General features: G+C 33.7%; 2 protein-coding genes across 3 annotated transcripts; one reads left to right on the forward strand and one right to left on the reverse strand.

Annotated features, from left to right (window-relative positions):
* The first annotated feature begins 308 nt into the window (after positions 1 to 308).
* On the forward strand, positions 309 to 1,754 carry LOC114169153 (Leucine-rich repeat (LRR) family protein). The gene has a single exon (XM_028054191.2). The coding sequence runs from the start codon at positions 345 to 347 to the stop codon at positions 1,581 to 1,583; it is 1,239 nt and encodes a 412-aa protein (XP_027909992.2). The 5' UTR covers positions 309 to 344; the 3' UTR covers positions 1,584 to 1,754.
* Positions 1,755 to 2,897: 1,143 nt separating this feature from the next.
* On the reverse strand, positions 2,898 to 14,528 carry LOC114169869 (transmembrane E3 ubiquitin-protein ligase FLY2-like). Of its 2 annotated transcripts, XM_028055227.2 has the most exons (15): positions 13,941 to 14,526; positions 13,174 to 13,246; positions 11,657 to 11,784; positions 10,927 to 11,042; positions 10,051 to 10,111; positions 9,186 to 9,252; positions 8,994 to 9,071; positions 6,321 to 6,478; positions 6,126 to 6,185; positions 5,915 to 6,008; positions 4,993 to 5,160; positions 4,136 to 4,464; positions 3,694 to 3,810; positions 3,446 to 3,607; positions 2,898 to 3,080 (listed from the first exon to the last, which is right to left on the reverse strand). In XM_028055227.2, the coding sequence occupies exons 1-14, from the start codon at positions 14,115 to 14,117 to the stop codon at positions 3,506 to 3,508; spliced, it is 1,728 nt and encodes a 575-aa protein (XP_027911028.2). In that variant the 5' UTR covers positions 14,118 to 14,526; the 3' UTR covers positions 2,898 to 3,080; positions 3,446 to 3,505. The 2 variants fall into 2 exon arrangements, with proteins under 2 accessions (XP_027911028.2, XP_085525108.1); XM_085668982.1 differs by having other exon boundaries at positions 6,126 to 6,478; positions 13,941 to 14,528.
* Positions 14,529 to 15,978: the final 1,450 nt, after the last annotated feature.

Here is a 15,978-nt window from a genome sequence, read left to right on the forward strand (position 1 = left end):
AAAGATTTATGAAGATTTGAATTCTCTGCTGATTTTTTTGTATTATTCTTCTGCTATGTTTTCAAAATACATTGATGGATACTGATTTTGATGTTTTATAATATATTAAGTAGATTTTCAAAGTACCAATATCAGTATATTTTATACACTGAACCAATAAGAAAATATTCTAAGTAAGACTTTCAGTATAGCTATTTTAAGAAGTTTACAAACCTATTTTATATGTATGTATAAGGTAATTTATAATTGGAGTGTGAGTGCATATGCCAGAGAAATTTCTCTTATTTATTAGCATATATAGTGATTCACTCATTAGCCATTAATTGCCATAGTATCTAAAAGCAATGGCTTCAACTTCAGCATCTTGTTCCTTTACCATTAGAGTGGTATTCCTCATTTTTGTGCACCTGTCATGTTTGGCAAAAAACCTCAATGCAAAGCACAGTCACAACCATAGCAAGCCTCAACACACTGAGAATCCTCCCTTGAATCCAAGACTTCACATGGCCTTTCTTGGCCTCCAAGCATGGAAGCAAGTGATCTACTCAGACCCAAATAACTTCACAGCCAATTGGGTAGGTCCTTCAGTTTGCAACTACACAGGTGTGTACTGTGCTCCCTCAGTTGACGATCCTAAAGTGAGAGTTGTGGCTGGTATTGACCTTAACTTCGGAGACATAGCAGGGTTCCTACCCGATGAAATAGGTCTTCTGTCAGACCTTGCACTCCTTCACATTAGTAACAACCGCTTCTGTGGCATTTTGCCAATGTCCTTAACCAATCTCACTCTACTCTATGAGCTTGATATTAGCAGCAACAGGTTTGTCGGTCCCTTTCCTTTGGTCGTGCTTTCCCTTCCCATGCTCGCCTACCTTGACCTCCGCTACAATGAATTTGAAGGGCCATTGCCTCCTCAACTTTTCAACAAAACCTTTGATGCTGTTTTCCTGAACAACAACCGCTTCAGCAGTTCTATACCTCCAAACTTGGGCAAAAACTCAGCTTCTGTCTTGGTCTTTGCCAACAACAAATTTGGAGGGTGTCTCCCAGAAAGCATAGTGAACTTTGCTGACACTTTGGAGGAGCTTGTGCTGATCAATACTAGCTTGTCAGGTTGTTTGCCACAGCAAGTGGGGTTTCTCTACAAACTGAGAGTGTTGGATGTGAGTTTCAACAGCATTGTTGGCCCCATTCCTTATAGCCTTGCAGGATTGTCTCACTTGGAGCAACTAAACCTGGGACACAACATGATGAGTGGCACTGTCCCTATGGGGGTTTGTGAGTTGCCAAACTTGGCAAACTTCACTTTCTCTTACAACTTCTTCTGTGAGGAAGAGGGTATCTGTCAGAACTTGACATCAAAGAGAATAGTGTTTGATGACAGAAGGAACTGTTTGCCAGAGAAGCCACTGCAGAGGAGCCAAAAGGAATGCAGTGCCATACTTGAACACCCAGTTGATTGCTCTGAGCTTTGCTGTGTTGTTGGGAGCAATGTCTCTGCTGGTTCAGTGGCTGTTCCACCTGCTGCTGTTCCCTCAGCAATGCCTGTATCTGCTCCTCTTCTTGCACCAAGCCACCCTTAAGCAAAGTGTTTGTATTGATATGAATAGGAAAAATAAAAGTCCAAATTTGAGTTAGGAAGTGATCTTGTAGATATAAAGTGGTGTGCTAAATGTGTCTGTATTCTATTGTGTCATGCGTCTTATTCCTTGTAAAGTGTTTCATTTGACAGGAAGTGAGCGAATTCATAGATATCTCTCGTTTTGTGGGTATGCTAGCTTCAAAGGATACCAATCTTTTTTCTGGAACAACACTTTTCCTTCATCCTATTTTAGAAAATCGTGGTTCTCTCATGAAAAAACAGATTAACAGATTATTACATTCGATTAGATCCGATCTTAGTACCTACAAATTTTGTGATGTCACTATTTTTAGCATGTTTGTTTTGTTTTTGCAATAAAATTGACAGTTTCATGTATTTTTTTTTATTCCCAATGCATATGTTACAACATACTAGGAAAGTCGCATGATCCTCTACGTTTAGTAAATTTTCAGTGTCATTGTTGTTGGACATTCTCAAGTACTCAATTCCAAATACAACCTTGTTTCTTCAATGTGCACGTAATCATCCACACGATCACTCGAACCATTCTACCTATTACATCATTTCCTACTTGAAAATACTTGTCATTAAAACAGTGTTCATCCATAATACATAAGAAATGAAAGCCGTAGTTCTATTCGTGACTTTGGCTTAGTTGCATACACTTGGGGAAACACAGGTCCTTTTTATTTACAAGAGAGGCAAATCAGCAACAAAGAAATAACACAGGCAAAATTGTTTAATATCATTTAATCATTCTCGTCAACCGTGTTCTATCAGTTTAAGGTTGCCCAGATAACCTTTTAGTCATTTGTCAAATATATTTTGGTAAATAAAGCATGATTAATCAATAAAAAAACATCATTATTAAAATATTGCATTAAAAATTCAAAAATTATCTAAACTTCTTGTCAATACAACCTATCTAAACTTCTAATATTTCTTTTCTTACGTTCTGTTTCACTGCAACTATCATACTTTCTCCTCTTATTTTTTTCACAATCCTTCTGCCATAACCTCTTTTCCAGTTGTCATCTCACTTAGACCATATTTTTTTCACCATGGTTAGTTTATCACCATTTTGTGTTCAATTTTTGTGTTTATTGTTCTATCTTCGGTGGAAAAGAGGAATAACAAACTTCATTTGAACCTCTTAGTTAAATTTGGGTTAAATTGAAGATTTACCTACTTTCGTGCTATCATAGTTTTTATTTAAATGTACACAACCGTGCGTCGGAAAACAAACTTGTTGGAACTAACGGAGAATAAAGAGATTAACCAAAAGCACAGAATATAAGTCAAAAGAACATCATATTGAATTTCTAATGTACAACGTTATTGATACATAAACATTGAAAGAAAGAAAAAAAAAACTAAAATTATACCAATGATGCATGATACAATTGTGAGAAGTATCGTATTTCAGTCTTGTACTGAAGTAGCAATTTTACGTACGCAATAAGGATTCTATCCCAACCTGCGAAACAAAAGGAGAAAAGTTTGTAAAATGCAAACTTCAAAGTTAAGATGTAATCATGCTAGTGACTACCATTGGACTATAATAGGTAAGGCAACGAGTAGAAAACTAAGAAATAATAGCTAGTTTAAAAAAAATACTCGTTTTAACAAAAAGAATGAGAAAAAAGTTATTTTCATGCTTTGAAAAGGAAAATATAGTAATGTTCATTTCATTTCAAAATCATGTACAGGAGCCATATTCATAGCATATGGAATGAGGAGGAAACATCAAACAACAGAATTGCTAAGATGTACCATTTTCTTGCATCAGAATTATATAAGACAAAAGTAAATGTACATCTTGGATAGCACTAAGCATATTACCAAAATTATGCAGTTGGGTAGTGTGAGTTGATCCTATTGATATGAACAATGGAAACCTCTTCAGGCAGGTGGAAGAGGGCGACGGCATGTTGGGCACTCCATCTTTATATCCATCCATCTTTGCAAACAACCAGAGTGGAAGAAATGATCACAAGGTGTCACCTGTGGAAGAGTTAGTGCATTAGACTTGTGGTATGTTCAGATTGTAAAGATTGATTTCAATAGACAAAGGTAACGCATTCACATGCCATGCAATCATTGGATCGTGGAGAAAGATCAATGGCTGTCATGCATATAACACAGTCAGTGGAGTGATTTGTATCTTGAGTAAACCTCCTATAGTAGCAGTATTTCTCAGGTAGAAACTGCAAATGACAAAGATAAAGTCAGATGCGAGAGAAGCATTGTGCAAAAAGGAAAAGGAAACATCCAGCCGAATTATGATGCGTGTTATTATCAACACCATGCTCATGATTAAAGAAAATGAAACAATGTAGCCAATATTATAGGACAAAATTATCAAAAATAGATAATAGAGCCACACGTATTTGAAGGATATCTAGCAAATCCTTCAAACAATCAAAGGCACATCAGTTATAAGTAAATAAAATAACTTCAGTCAAGAAAAAGAGTTGGATGAAATCAAATGAGTAAAAGTGGATAAAGAGAATCGAGACAGATGGGTCCAACCTGACGAGGAATGAACCACATAGACCCAAAATAGTGCTGAAGCAAGAGAATTGCAGCTTGAAGTCCAACAAATATAGCCAAACAAACACACCAGCTATGATCTGGTTCTATACGCAAGAAGTTGTTAGGACAACCAAAAATATATAATGGGATTGCTAGCCGAGTAACAGTTATGCCTAATATGTAATGAGGATGCAATGGCTTGCGTGAGTCACGAACAACATTGGTGATTATCTGAGGTATCCAAAAGGAGTATACAAGAAGAAGAATAAGTCTCAAATGATTGTGGAATTCATACATGAGCAGTATGCCTCCCAGTAGGATCCCATCTGCAAAAGAAGTTAAACAGTTAGACTAGAACTGAGTCTCACTTCTTCAAACAAGGAAATCCTTGCACCAGTTGAAGTAACTGGAAATATATAAAAGAAGTTATCCGTCATGCTTGAACAATAGAGTGGATTGAGACATTTTCGGATATGCATTCTAAGAATACATGACATGGGGACCCAAATGAAAATATAACCAATAAAGTACGAAAATCATAGATGACAAAAACAGCAACTTGAGATTAATAAGACAGAAAATATAAAATTGGAAGACTTGAGAGATCCCTCTTATGATCTTCGATTTATAATATGATTGAAAACTGATACAATGAGAAGATGAAAGATCAAAAGACTGACCTAGGAGCCTAGGTACAGAATTAAGTACAACTCATAGGTACAGTAGGTAGTAATTCCCAACACAGCATAACTTGCATTTACTTATCCTATGGAACAAATGACTCCAGGCCATATCATAGTGACTAGATAACGAAAACAGGTAGCCAAAGAAACTTAAATTAAATGTGTACATACAGAATCGGCTGTATAAAACTGATAGTTCACGCCTCATTGCCTCCCAACCTTCACCATTGCTCAAAGGCCTACTTGCCTTCCAGATGGCAAGGAGATATCTCATCTCAAATATTGAGAATACCACAAACTTGAAAAATGCAGCAGTTGCAAAAGCATTGAACAAGGATTCTGCATGGCAGGTAGGTAGTTAGTAACAACAATTATTCATAAGACAAGCTTAAATAAAGAAAATAATCATCCACTCGTCACATCTATCATAGCAACGATAATGATATACTACAACCAAATTGAACACAAATACAATTAAAATCTTCTCTTCTGGTTACATCAAGAGTGCAACCTTCAAAAGCTATGATGTATTCCAAACTAACCATAATCTTCAGGCACTACCATGAACCAAAGATGATAGTTGATCTCTTCATATGGCACAGATTTAAAAACTTTTATATAATTATGAGGTGCTCTGAGAATTAGATGTTGTAATTGAACTATATTTTACTGTTCGATTACAAGTCCATTTGGTTTGAAGGTCCAAGGAGGTAGTGCAAGCATAGACAGGTTTTGTGCATCCAATCACCATTAGGTTTATTCCCAAGATTGATATGCATTTTTTGTGGGACTTGCACCAGTGTTTGAGTAGTGAGTGTGGGATACTGACACCAATGTGGCAATGAGTATTCACACTGCCCATACAATGCAGCTCTATGACAAGCTCGCAGAAAACAAAATTAAGCACAGAGAAAAATATTTAATGACCTCTTCAAATCAAAAAGGATCCTTTGATATTTTATGAATCCCTAGAATTGGTACCTCAAAACTCGACAAGGATACTAGAGATTTTAAGATGACAGATAAAGAACTGTTTGTAGAGCAATCTAAATTGATTATATGAAAATCCTTAGCACTTATTTGGAAAACTTACCAACTAGTATTCCAGCAGTCAAATGTATAAGGCAAAGATAAGCATCTACTATAGCTTGCTGACCAATCGTTAATATCGAAACCTTAGCAGCCCCCTGCAAGGGTATACATGAATCATATTCGTTGTAATTTACAATGAAACCCTGTCCAGTAGAATCTTCACTAAATCTATAACACGAAGTTTCAAATAAAATTTTGAAGCAATTTCTTACCGATTGGGTGTTGCTATGCTCCATTTGCCGAATTAAAAGAAGAACTTGCAAAAATGAAATCTTGTACAAGTACATTAAGGAAATAACACAGCAATGCAAAATAAAAGAGTTTAGAGATGAAAAAAAATGAAAATATACAATAACAGACAATAACAAAGTGGTAAAGTAGAAAGGAAGTTGACGACTGAAGGATACAAAAGTAACCATTAAGGTATAGTTCACTGCTTTATTATAGTAGACTTCAATGTTGATAGAAGTTGCATTTAACTGTAAAGGCGAGAAGCAGTCCCCATCATCGTCCACAGACGGACTCTCCATTAACCCTACTAGCTGAAAAGAATCACGCTCCCCTTCTATAATAAAGCATAAAACACCTTGGTAAATCATATGATAAAAAACAATATTTTCAACCGTAGTAAAATTGCACTCAATGAACTTTGAAAAAGCGAGCCATAATTCATCTTAATATTCTTCTGCATTCATAATCAATATTCGGTAATAATCAGCAATTGTGATATTATTAAATTAAATGTGCTCAGAAGTTTCCCATCGACATTACACCATGGTTACTCAAGCCAATGTTTTAAAACCCGGATAGTGGTGCATAGTAGACTGTTCCAAAATGCTATAACGGGATAACACAGCAGGATAACCGTTATTTTTAATTTCTTCTATAGTATACACACTGCTTATTAATAACAAATAACAGTCAAAAGTCATAGGTGTCAAAAACAAAACATACAAGCAAAAACCAACAAAAGTCAAAGACCAGTGTCCTAGATTGGAATTATAAGTCATAATCTTCTAAATTCAAGTCTTTATCATTTTCACTATTGTTACATCTGCAGATTCAATTTTAGAAATTAAAATCCCAAAAAGTAGCTGTCCAGAAAAGTCATAATGTCTCTGTTCTAAGGAATTTTGTGTAATCAAAACATAGCATCACTGTAGTGCCTGCTATAGCTGCTATTCAACATGCAATTCGGTCTGGTACAACCACTACACAAAATTGTTCCACTACAGCAGCCTCTTTAGCGGGAAGGAGCCATTCTACATAGCTACACCGCAGTAGCAGCTATATAGCATACTTTTTAAAACCCTGATCAAGTTTCAAACTTTTATCTGAATATGTCATTTTATTAGAAACAAGAGAGAGAATACGACAAGAGAATAGCCCATCTGTCAACACAAGATAATAAAGAACTAAAGGAAGCCCACAGTCAGAAGAGACCTTCAATCTTTGTGCATATCTGACTGAAAAGAATCCTTTACAAAATGGGAAGAACATCAAAAGGTAGGCTAAAATCAACCTTGTCATGCAGCCAGTTTAAAGATATGTGTGTATCCTAAAAGTTACCACAATTTGTGACAACTAGATTCTCCCATGAAATGGAAATAATAGTAATGCTTCATTTGATCTTTTTAAGACCTTTTCTTTTCCTTGATTTCGTTTATTCTTATCACCTATATCTTCTAAAACATTGTATTACATTAAATCCTACAAAATTAATCCCCGCACAAATTAAAACCATAAAGCTTCTCACGCAAGGTTCAAATGGTAATGTGAGAACCAGTGAAAAAGATTCTGTATATGTATGCTAAATAATAGAGAACCCTAGAGCAGTGACACAAAGACAGTAAAATTGAAATTAAAAAATAAAACTAGAAAATTCGAGTGATATAGCACTGTACATCAGCCTCTTGAACCAATTTTGTATCTGTATTTTTATTTTAAATTTGAAATTCAAATAAATATTGTAGGACATTAGGGTAGTGAAGATCAACATCAAATTACTCAATCAAATGTGGTCTGATTTCATTCTCCTTGATTCTAGAATATTTGGGTAGTTAAGATCAAAATTAGATTATCCTAAACTACTTTATCAATATCATTAGTGTTTGTGCATCCAAAGTAGAATCAGAATCACTTTCGAAAGAAGTTTAGAATGATTTTGAAGGATTGGTTCAAGATGTTCAATAAGAGGAAAATAATATTGTAGACAACGATCCAAATGAGTATGTTGGTAGTTAGGTGAGGGGATTTATAGAAACTCATGATAATTTTGGTTTTGGAGATGTAAATGAGGAAGGAGAGTGCATAGTCTATTCTTGATGTTGCACTGTCATTCGATTTCAAGATTATGCACACTTGTTTTAGAAAGTAGGAGGAAGTTGTACCAACTTAGAAGTGTGGAATCTCAAGGTTACAAAAAGATTTCCTTTTGGTAAGGACCTTTGGTGATAGAGCTCGCAAGAATTGAAAGGTGGTCCAAGGAAAATCTTACAACAAAATAGAGTCTTCATCATTGATATTTGTTTTAAAATCCATGAATAGAAAACCCAATAAATTTCAAATACAAGAATCATGTGGTGGCAAGGTGATAAACTTGTGACTTTTGAAGTAATTATTGGAAGGAAGGAGGTAATTAAGAATCACAAGGTCGTGCTTAACCTCACTGGAAATGAGACGTCTAAGAAAGTTAAGAAGGTTGATAATGAACCTTAATCTGTGGTTGAGTGAAAATGTTCAAGAACAGGCAAGAAACAAAACAGGTTGTTTTTTAAGACCTTACACAGGGAAATAACACTGAAAATTGGAAAGATTACAAATATATAGGCTAACTAATCAATTCAAAACTAATTGGCAAAAAAAAAGCTAATTTGCTGTCTTAAAACTAATTACAGAAAACAATTCTTAATAAACCTGTACACAAAAACTGAATAAGGAAAGAAATATCTAATGTTACAACATCAACTCTTAGTGAATTTTGGGGGAAAGGCAGATAAAATATAACCTTTAACGTATCTATTGAAAAAGCAAAACAAAAAGGAAAAACGAATATTCATCCGCTGAAAGAACTCAAGTACCATGCTTTGACAATGACAGGCGTGAAACCTGTGCAGCTATTTCTACATTGCAATGTTTCTCCATTCCGTGCAATGGAGCTGCAATAAGGGTAAAACATAAGCACAGAAAGTTAGTAGGTACTATGAAAAAAACCATCAAGGTTGGTGGGAGGGGGATCTCTTCAAAGTATACAGGTGAAGAAGATAAATTACAGTGCTTTCTTCTCCACATCTTTTGTCGCGAAGATTCTTGGAATACTTGAGATGAGAAAACTCCAAGCTGTATTCAGAAAGCCATGTATAGTAATTAAGTAGTCATAATGCTCATTATACTCCCAAAAGTAGCAAAGATGATCATTTTTACATGACAATCATAGATGCCAGCACTTAACTCCTCAAATGGTATTAGGAATCCTGATGATATTATCTTATCTTAGAGAGAAACAAAGAGATGTAGTACAGAAATATTATCCTCTTTATTACTGAAGTATGGTATACAAATGAGTCCTCTCATTTCTCAAAAGGAACAAACCCTGTTACAAAGGGTCTATTTATACCTTCTCCCCTAACAGTCTTAACAGAAATAACAGAAACAATAATATCTATTCGAACCCCTATCATATATTACTGAACTTTCTTTCTCCTTTTATATACTACCGGAGCTTTTGGGTCAGGTCATGGCTGACCCTCATCCTCTTTTCGGTTATGTAACTTATGCTGACATCCCAGTCTTACTCAACATGATTTTGAGATATATAAAGGGATTATAACATTGAGAAATTTTTATATACACAGTTTTAACATTTAAAACTACAAGAATGCAGTTATTGTTTATTCCTTGTAGTTTTTGTCCACCCCAGCATATAGACATGACTTAGGATTGTAATTCTAATACACATAAAAAATTCCTTTCTTTATAACAGATGAACTTGTGATGTCAGATAAAATCAAACCCATGAAAAGGCCAAGACAGATTTGGATCATACCATCCTTAAATTTCAGGAGTCTATTAAATGTCAACTATACAGAATAATAAACATTTTCAAGTGAAAAAAGAAAAAAAAAAAAGACCCGGTACCAGATGATATGGATTTGATAAAATATAGTCTCCCTCCGGATTTAGTCCCCCATCTTTACCACTACAATAAGAAAATAACAAAGAAACTATTCAGCACATTTAAATATTATAGGCTTAGCACCACTATTTGAATTGTAAATTAATTTTGATTAACAAATAAAATACAACTCAACAAATAACACCCTTTAAAAACCTGATTCATGATTAAAGGCTAAACTAGGAAGAAAATAAGTTTTGAAAATTTTAAAAATCATGATAGCTGAGCCAACTTCTCTTCAAATTAACTGGGTATGCAGACAAAAGTAATGCAAGGTCAAAAAATGAGGTTAAATCAAAAACTATTCCATAATCTCCAACATTAGAAAACAAAATGTGTTATATTTTAAGTTCAGGGTGATGATAGCTTCTACAAGTCAAAATGGATTTCACAGATTGCATGGAATTGAATTCAAAACTGCCTATAGATAGCTTTGAAATATGAGGCATGTGTCCCAAGTAATACTAATGAAGTACTAAAGCACTAAACAAAAGATGAGTTTTTCTTGATTAATCTATTGTTTCACTATCAGTTCATCACAATCAGTTTTATGCTAAACTGATGTTCTGAAGTTCCAGTGTTTACTGAGTTTTTGACGCAGAATTAGCAACTTTTTACTTAATTACCCATTTTTTCACTATTAAATACCAATTCCCGCTAGCAAATAAACATTACTGTTTTAGCAAGAAAAGGAAGGTATAATTTATCAAATAGAAACTTGCAAAATATTATGAATAAATACATTTAGCCCAGAAAAAAAAAAGGATCGTAATGCCGTAGATATCTAAACGCAATAAGGTAGCATTATAAATTGAGCTCCGCAACATATTGATATTCACCTGTTGGCTACCATTCGAAGCTGCCTATAAGGCCATATATATACACCTTCTACTCTGATTTGAGCACCACCAACATTGTATTCATTGTCAAATACATCATGGAATATGACTACCCCCTGATAAATAGCATAAAAATAGAAATGATCAGCGAGAATTTCACATGGTTTTAGTACAATACGTAACACTAAATTGCAAATTTTCTTTAGCTAAATTGGGATGGAGTAATGTAACCATCAAGGAAAAACAGAATGAAAAGCGAGATTTTGATTAATTCTTTAGCATATCAAGAGCACAGAACTTAAAGGAATCTTTGACTCTCTTGATATTTTAGATAATTATTCACAGTATTAACGTAAGTGAATACAATTTAAACACTTAAGGTAAAGAACCTAGAAGCTTCTTCATTAGAAGTTGGTGTTATTTTAAATATACAACAGAACAATCGTGACACTGTATCACATGTGAAGCTGACTTCATTCTGATTCTATTTATTGTAAATAGGGGATTATTAGGATATAATTATCCTAGTATCTCTATAGTCATCAGGAAAAAATATCCTTAGAATCTTCATATTCATTCTGTCGGATTTTATTTCTTTTTTTAAGAGAATGTGATTGCTACAAATAGAAGAGTTGGGAATGTAATTAGAATGATAGTTATTAATAATTAATAATATATTTCTTTATTCCCTCTCATTATTCAAGTCTATCCATATAATTCAACAACTCACCTGCACATAATGTACACCAGTTATCTTTGTTGGCACACTAACTAATTCAATTACAGAATTTCCATTTATTTTTCTGATGTCTGGAAATCTGGTAGAACCATTTGTAGTATCTAAAAACTTCCAAGTCCCTGCATTCAAAGATGATAACATAGACATATCATCACACTGTAACAATACCAGCTTGTAAATTCATTTCAAAACAAATTAGTGAACAATGTTTATTATAAATATGCACTGATTCATATTTCAACAAATTAAATAAAAAGTCCTTTTAAAACATTATTAGTCAAAATGTCATAGGTTTAGTTGGTCCATGGGAGCAAAGTTTCTAATTTTATACACAGATGATCTTAGACATTATATTCCGTCCAGTGGTAGTCAACTAAGAATGTTTATGTGCTTAACCAAGAAGTTAAGAAGTTAAGAAGCATAGTCATAGGATCCAATAGCAAGATATGAGACTTCAGTCCCATTTTGAAAGTATGAGATTCTAGTGTGGGGTTTATAAGCCTTGGGCTCTCCAACTAAAATGGCTAGTCTTTTGTGGTGTGGTTCTCCCAAGATTCCTATCACAACAATATTGTTCCTCAATAAAGACAAAGTGATCCACAAAAATCGTAAAACTTGAAGTGATTAAAAAATTCAAGTAGGGATAGAAAAAACTATTTTCCAATCATGTATCCTCCAAATAGACACTCACCTGCAAAAGCTAGCTAATGAGTGGAGGATTCTCTAAACCTTTTTAAGCTCTACTTTGGCTATATGTACAGTTGATATGGGATCTCAACACATAGGATTGGACACCTAGAGCATGTAAGGGAGGTTATAGAACCAGTCTTTCTTATGCTTAAATATGATTATAGTCCAAATAATATACCCATTTTATGCTTTTCACCCGTATAATTTATTTCTTGTTGTTCTGGTCCGTTTATAATTTTATTTTATGGTTTCATTCCTCTAACTGTTGAACGATGACATGTCTATTGGAGAACAAGGAGGATGTTTCTTAAATAATAATGATTATAATGAATATCTTCTAATATAAGAGGAACTGATATCAGAAGTTTTAAATTTTAGAAATACAAAATCAAATTTTGTATGGACCAAAACCATGGGAAAAGATAATTAAAATGACAAAACAGATATATTATAGGGACTAGAAACATATTGAAGTTTTTTTTATATATATTGCACGCGAAAACCATGGGGTTAATAGATTTCTGGATAGTTAAGGGTAGCTCCATATCATATCTTTGATAGGTTTTGATACCGTCTTGAATTTGAACTAACATAACTCAACCCCAAAGCTAGCTTGAGACACGAGTCTAGTCCAAGCATTTATAAATTCTACTCTGGTCATATCTAATAAAGTCAATGTGGGATCTCAAATAGTAGAAACTCAACAGTCAAAAACACAATTATGCAACTAATTACATCAAACATTTGTATAATAAACCAAAACTATACCCCACTGTGGTCAATCTAAACATACATTTGTGTAAGTAAAGAATACCAACCTCTGTAAGTTCCAGTTATGTTCCATTGTGAGAATGGACCTAAGTCACTTTCGTCTTTTCTTGTAAAAACCCACTGAAAGAAGCAACGTCAATACAAGTAAACGAATGTATTTAACACAAGCGTTAAAATATCAATTTATCACTAAAAAGAATGTTTAGTTTTTAATGAGAAACCACGTTGGTTTGTGGACCTGTGGTAAAATGATAGTCCTAGGAGAAATGTTAAGGGGCTTGCAACAACACGCCACAACTAAAATAAATGGCTCATTACAACAAACTACTGTAAAAAAGATCCAATTTGTTTCTCATTTGATGAATCAATATGTTTCATTTATTTCTAAATACAAGTTCAGAAAATGTATACAAAGAATTGAACCGCATCAAGGCATTCTAAACACGTTAACTACAAACTCAACTCAACTCATGCAATGCAAATGCCTTCAGCCCTTTACAAAAACCACGTTTTTTATCTCACTCAAGCTTGACATTAAACATCAAATTTTATGTTTCCACTTTCACAACGCACAAAAATAAAAAGAGAAAAAACAGTAGCACCTAACCTAAGCAACCCCTCCATGCTCATTAATTCAAAACTAAACTTGAAGCAAGAAATGATCAGCTATCAGGCTAAAACAAAGCATACAAAATTTAGTTTACAATTTGACAGTCAACCTCAACAATTCCCACCCTAAAACACAACAAAGGAGCTAATTCTAAACCCAGTTGCAACAAAGAAACCAAAAAACAATACAAAACAATAAACATACCTCATCACCCCAGGAATTGGTTCTATCCCTTAAGGGTCTCAAACCCGCCACGGGACTCAGAAACAACAAAAACACCAACCACCCACATGAAATTCTCAACAAAATCCTCACTTCCCTCTTCTCAAGTTCTAACCTTTGAAAGTCAACCTCAACCATGTCAACCCCCAAACACACCATACCACACAGAAACTACAATTTGAACAGCCCACTTCCCAGTTGTGGCAGTTGATCACAGGGAATCAAAAAGAAAAATCCAAAACCCATCACAGGAAATCGCTTATGAAAGCCAAAGGGTTGCTTCAAAAGGAGTCAAAGCAACGAATCGCTCGCCGGGTCACAACAACGAGTCACACTAGTGAGAGGTTGATTCAGATAAGAGAGAGAGAGACAGTGAAAGGCCAACGACTTGGAAACACAATTTGGCTTCACCAGCAAGGTCTGCCACCAAATGAATCCAACTTTGCTGTAATTAAAAATGGAAAATTATGGATTAAGAAAATATAATAAGGTTTTGGATTTGATGGAGAAGAAGTGAGTTGGACTAGGAGCCGTGGTTGACGAGGTTGGGTGTAATGTACTATGTATGGTCCATGAAGTAGGCTGCGGTTTGCTACAAAAGAAAGTATATACGCGCCCTGTGGGAGGTGTTCGCACGTGCCATGCACACTTTGTTTTCCTTGAAATTTTGATTACGATGATAGAAACGAAGTTGATAGGTGGTGAAAGAAATGAAAAATACGACAAAGACAAATTTTGTTTGATGGAAAAGAAATAAAATATTAATTTTTTAAATTATTTTATGAAAAATAAGAGAGCAAGGAGTATTATGCTATATAATTAAATTTAATAACAGTATTATTTATTTTTTATTTAATTACTATCTAACATTTATAAATGAATTAATTTTTATTTTATTCTTAAAACAGATATGACCAATTCTCAAAATCCAGGGGTGAATTGGTTTGGTTCAAAAATTCTTCTTATTTTAATTTTTTTAGTTATTTAAAAATGTTTAAGACGATTAACAAGATGTAAGTGATGCTTATGTGTTGGTTGTTTTATGTAGCATCAAAAATAATTAAGGAAAGATTAAGAACATAAACACAAAGATTTATACCGGTTCGATTCTAGAGATTTTCACTATGATATCAAAGAAATATTACAAGAATTCATATATGTACTATCTACACGCATGACATTCTAGAAACTTGAACACACTTCAATAATTTTACACAAGACAATGCTTCACAGAATTGTCTAACTCTTATCACTTTCCTAGTGATAGAAACAATCTAAAATAGAAGGTATGTAATGAAAAATTAGAACAACTACACCTTATTTGTGTTGATGTTACAATTTCAACCTAAGTCAAGCCAATATACATTTGAATAAACATGATCTAAATTATCTTGATGTTTTTTCAGAAATCACGTAAGAAATGCTTCAAGAACTCTCAATTAATCTTGTTCAGTGTTTGTAATAATGAATTCTTAATTTCAGAAATCAAAATATTTGATTTTAATAGTAAAAAATAGTTTTTGACGAATTGAATCGATTACATTAATATGTTAATCGATTAAATTGTGTTTTCCTAAAAGAATTAAATTTTATTGGAATAATCGATTACATTAGTATTCTAATCTATTAATTTTACATGACATGATATTTTCTTGGTTAATATATTGCCTAATTGATTACATTATTTTCTTAATTGATTATTTTATTTGTTAAGTGAGTTACCATGTAAGAATGCACATGTCTTGCATAATTTTGGTTCTTACACTATTCAACATTGATTATGTTGATTCTAATGATATTTTGACTTGGCTTTACAACCTTTATAGACTTAACTCTAATCTTAATATCCTAACACACACCTTAGACATCCATTGCATATTTGAATGTTGTGGGCATCATCAAAAACAAAGTTTCAAGCTTTCCAGCCAATGATCCATCCTTGTGTGCTACGGACAGTAATCTCTCCCTTTTATATGACGAGAATTTAATTTTTCATGAAAAGAAATAATGAAATGGTTTA

This window comes from Vigna unguiculata, chromosome 11 (genome assembly GCF_037176805.1).
Source record: "Vigna unguiculata cultivar grain cowpea cultivar isolate G323 ecotype 2 chromosome 11, ASM3717680v1, whole genome shotgun sequence".
Lineage (NCBI taxonomy): Eukaryota > Viridiplantae > Streptophyta > Magnoliopsida > Fabales > Fabaceae > Vigna > Vigna unguiculata.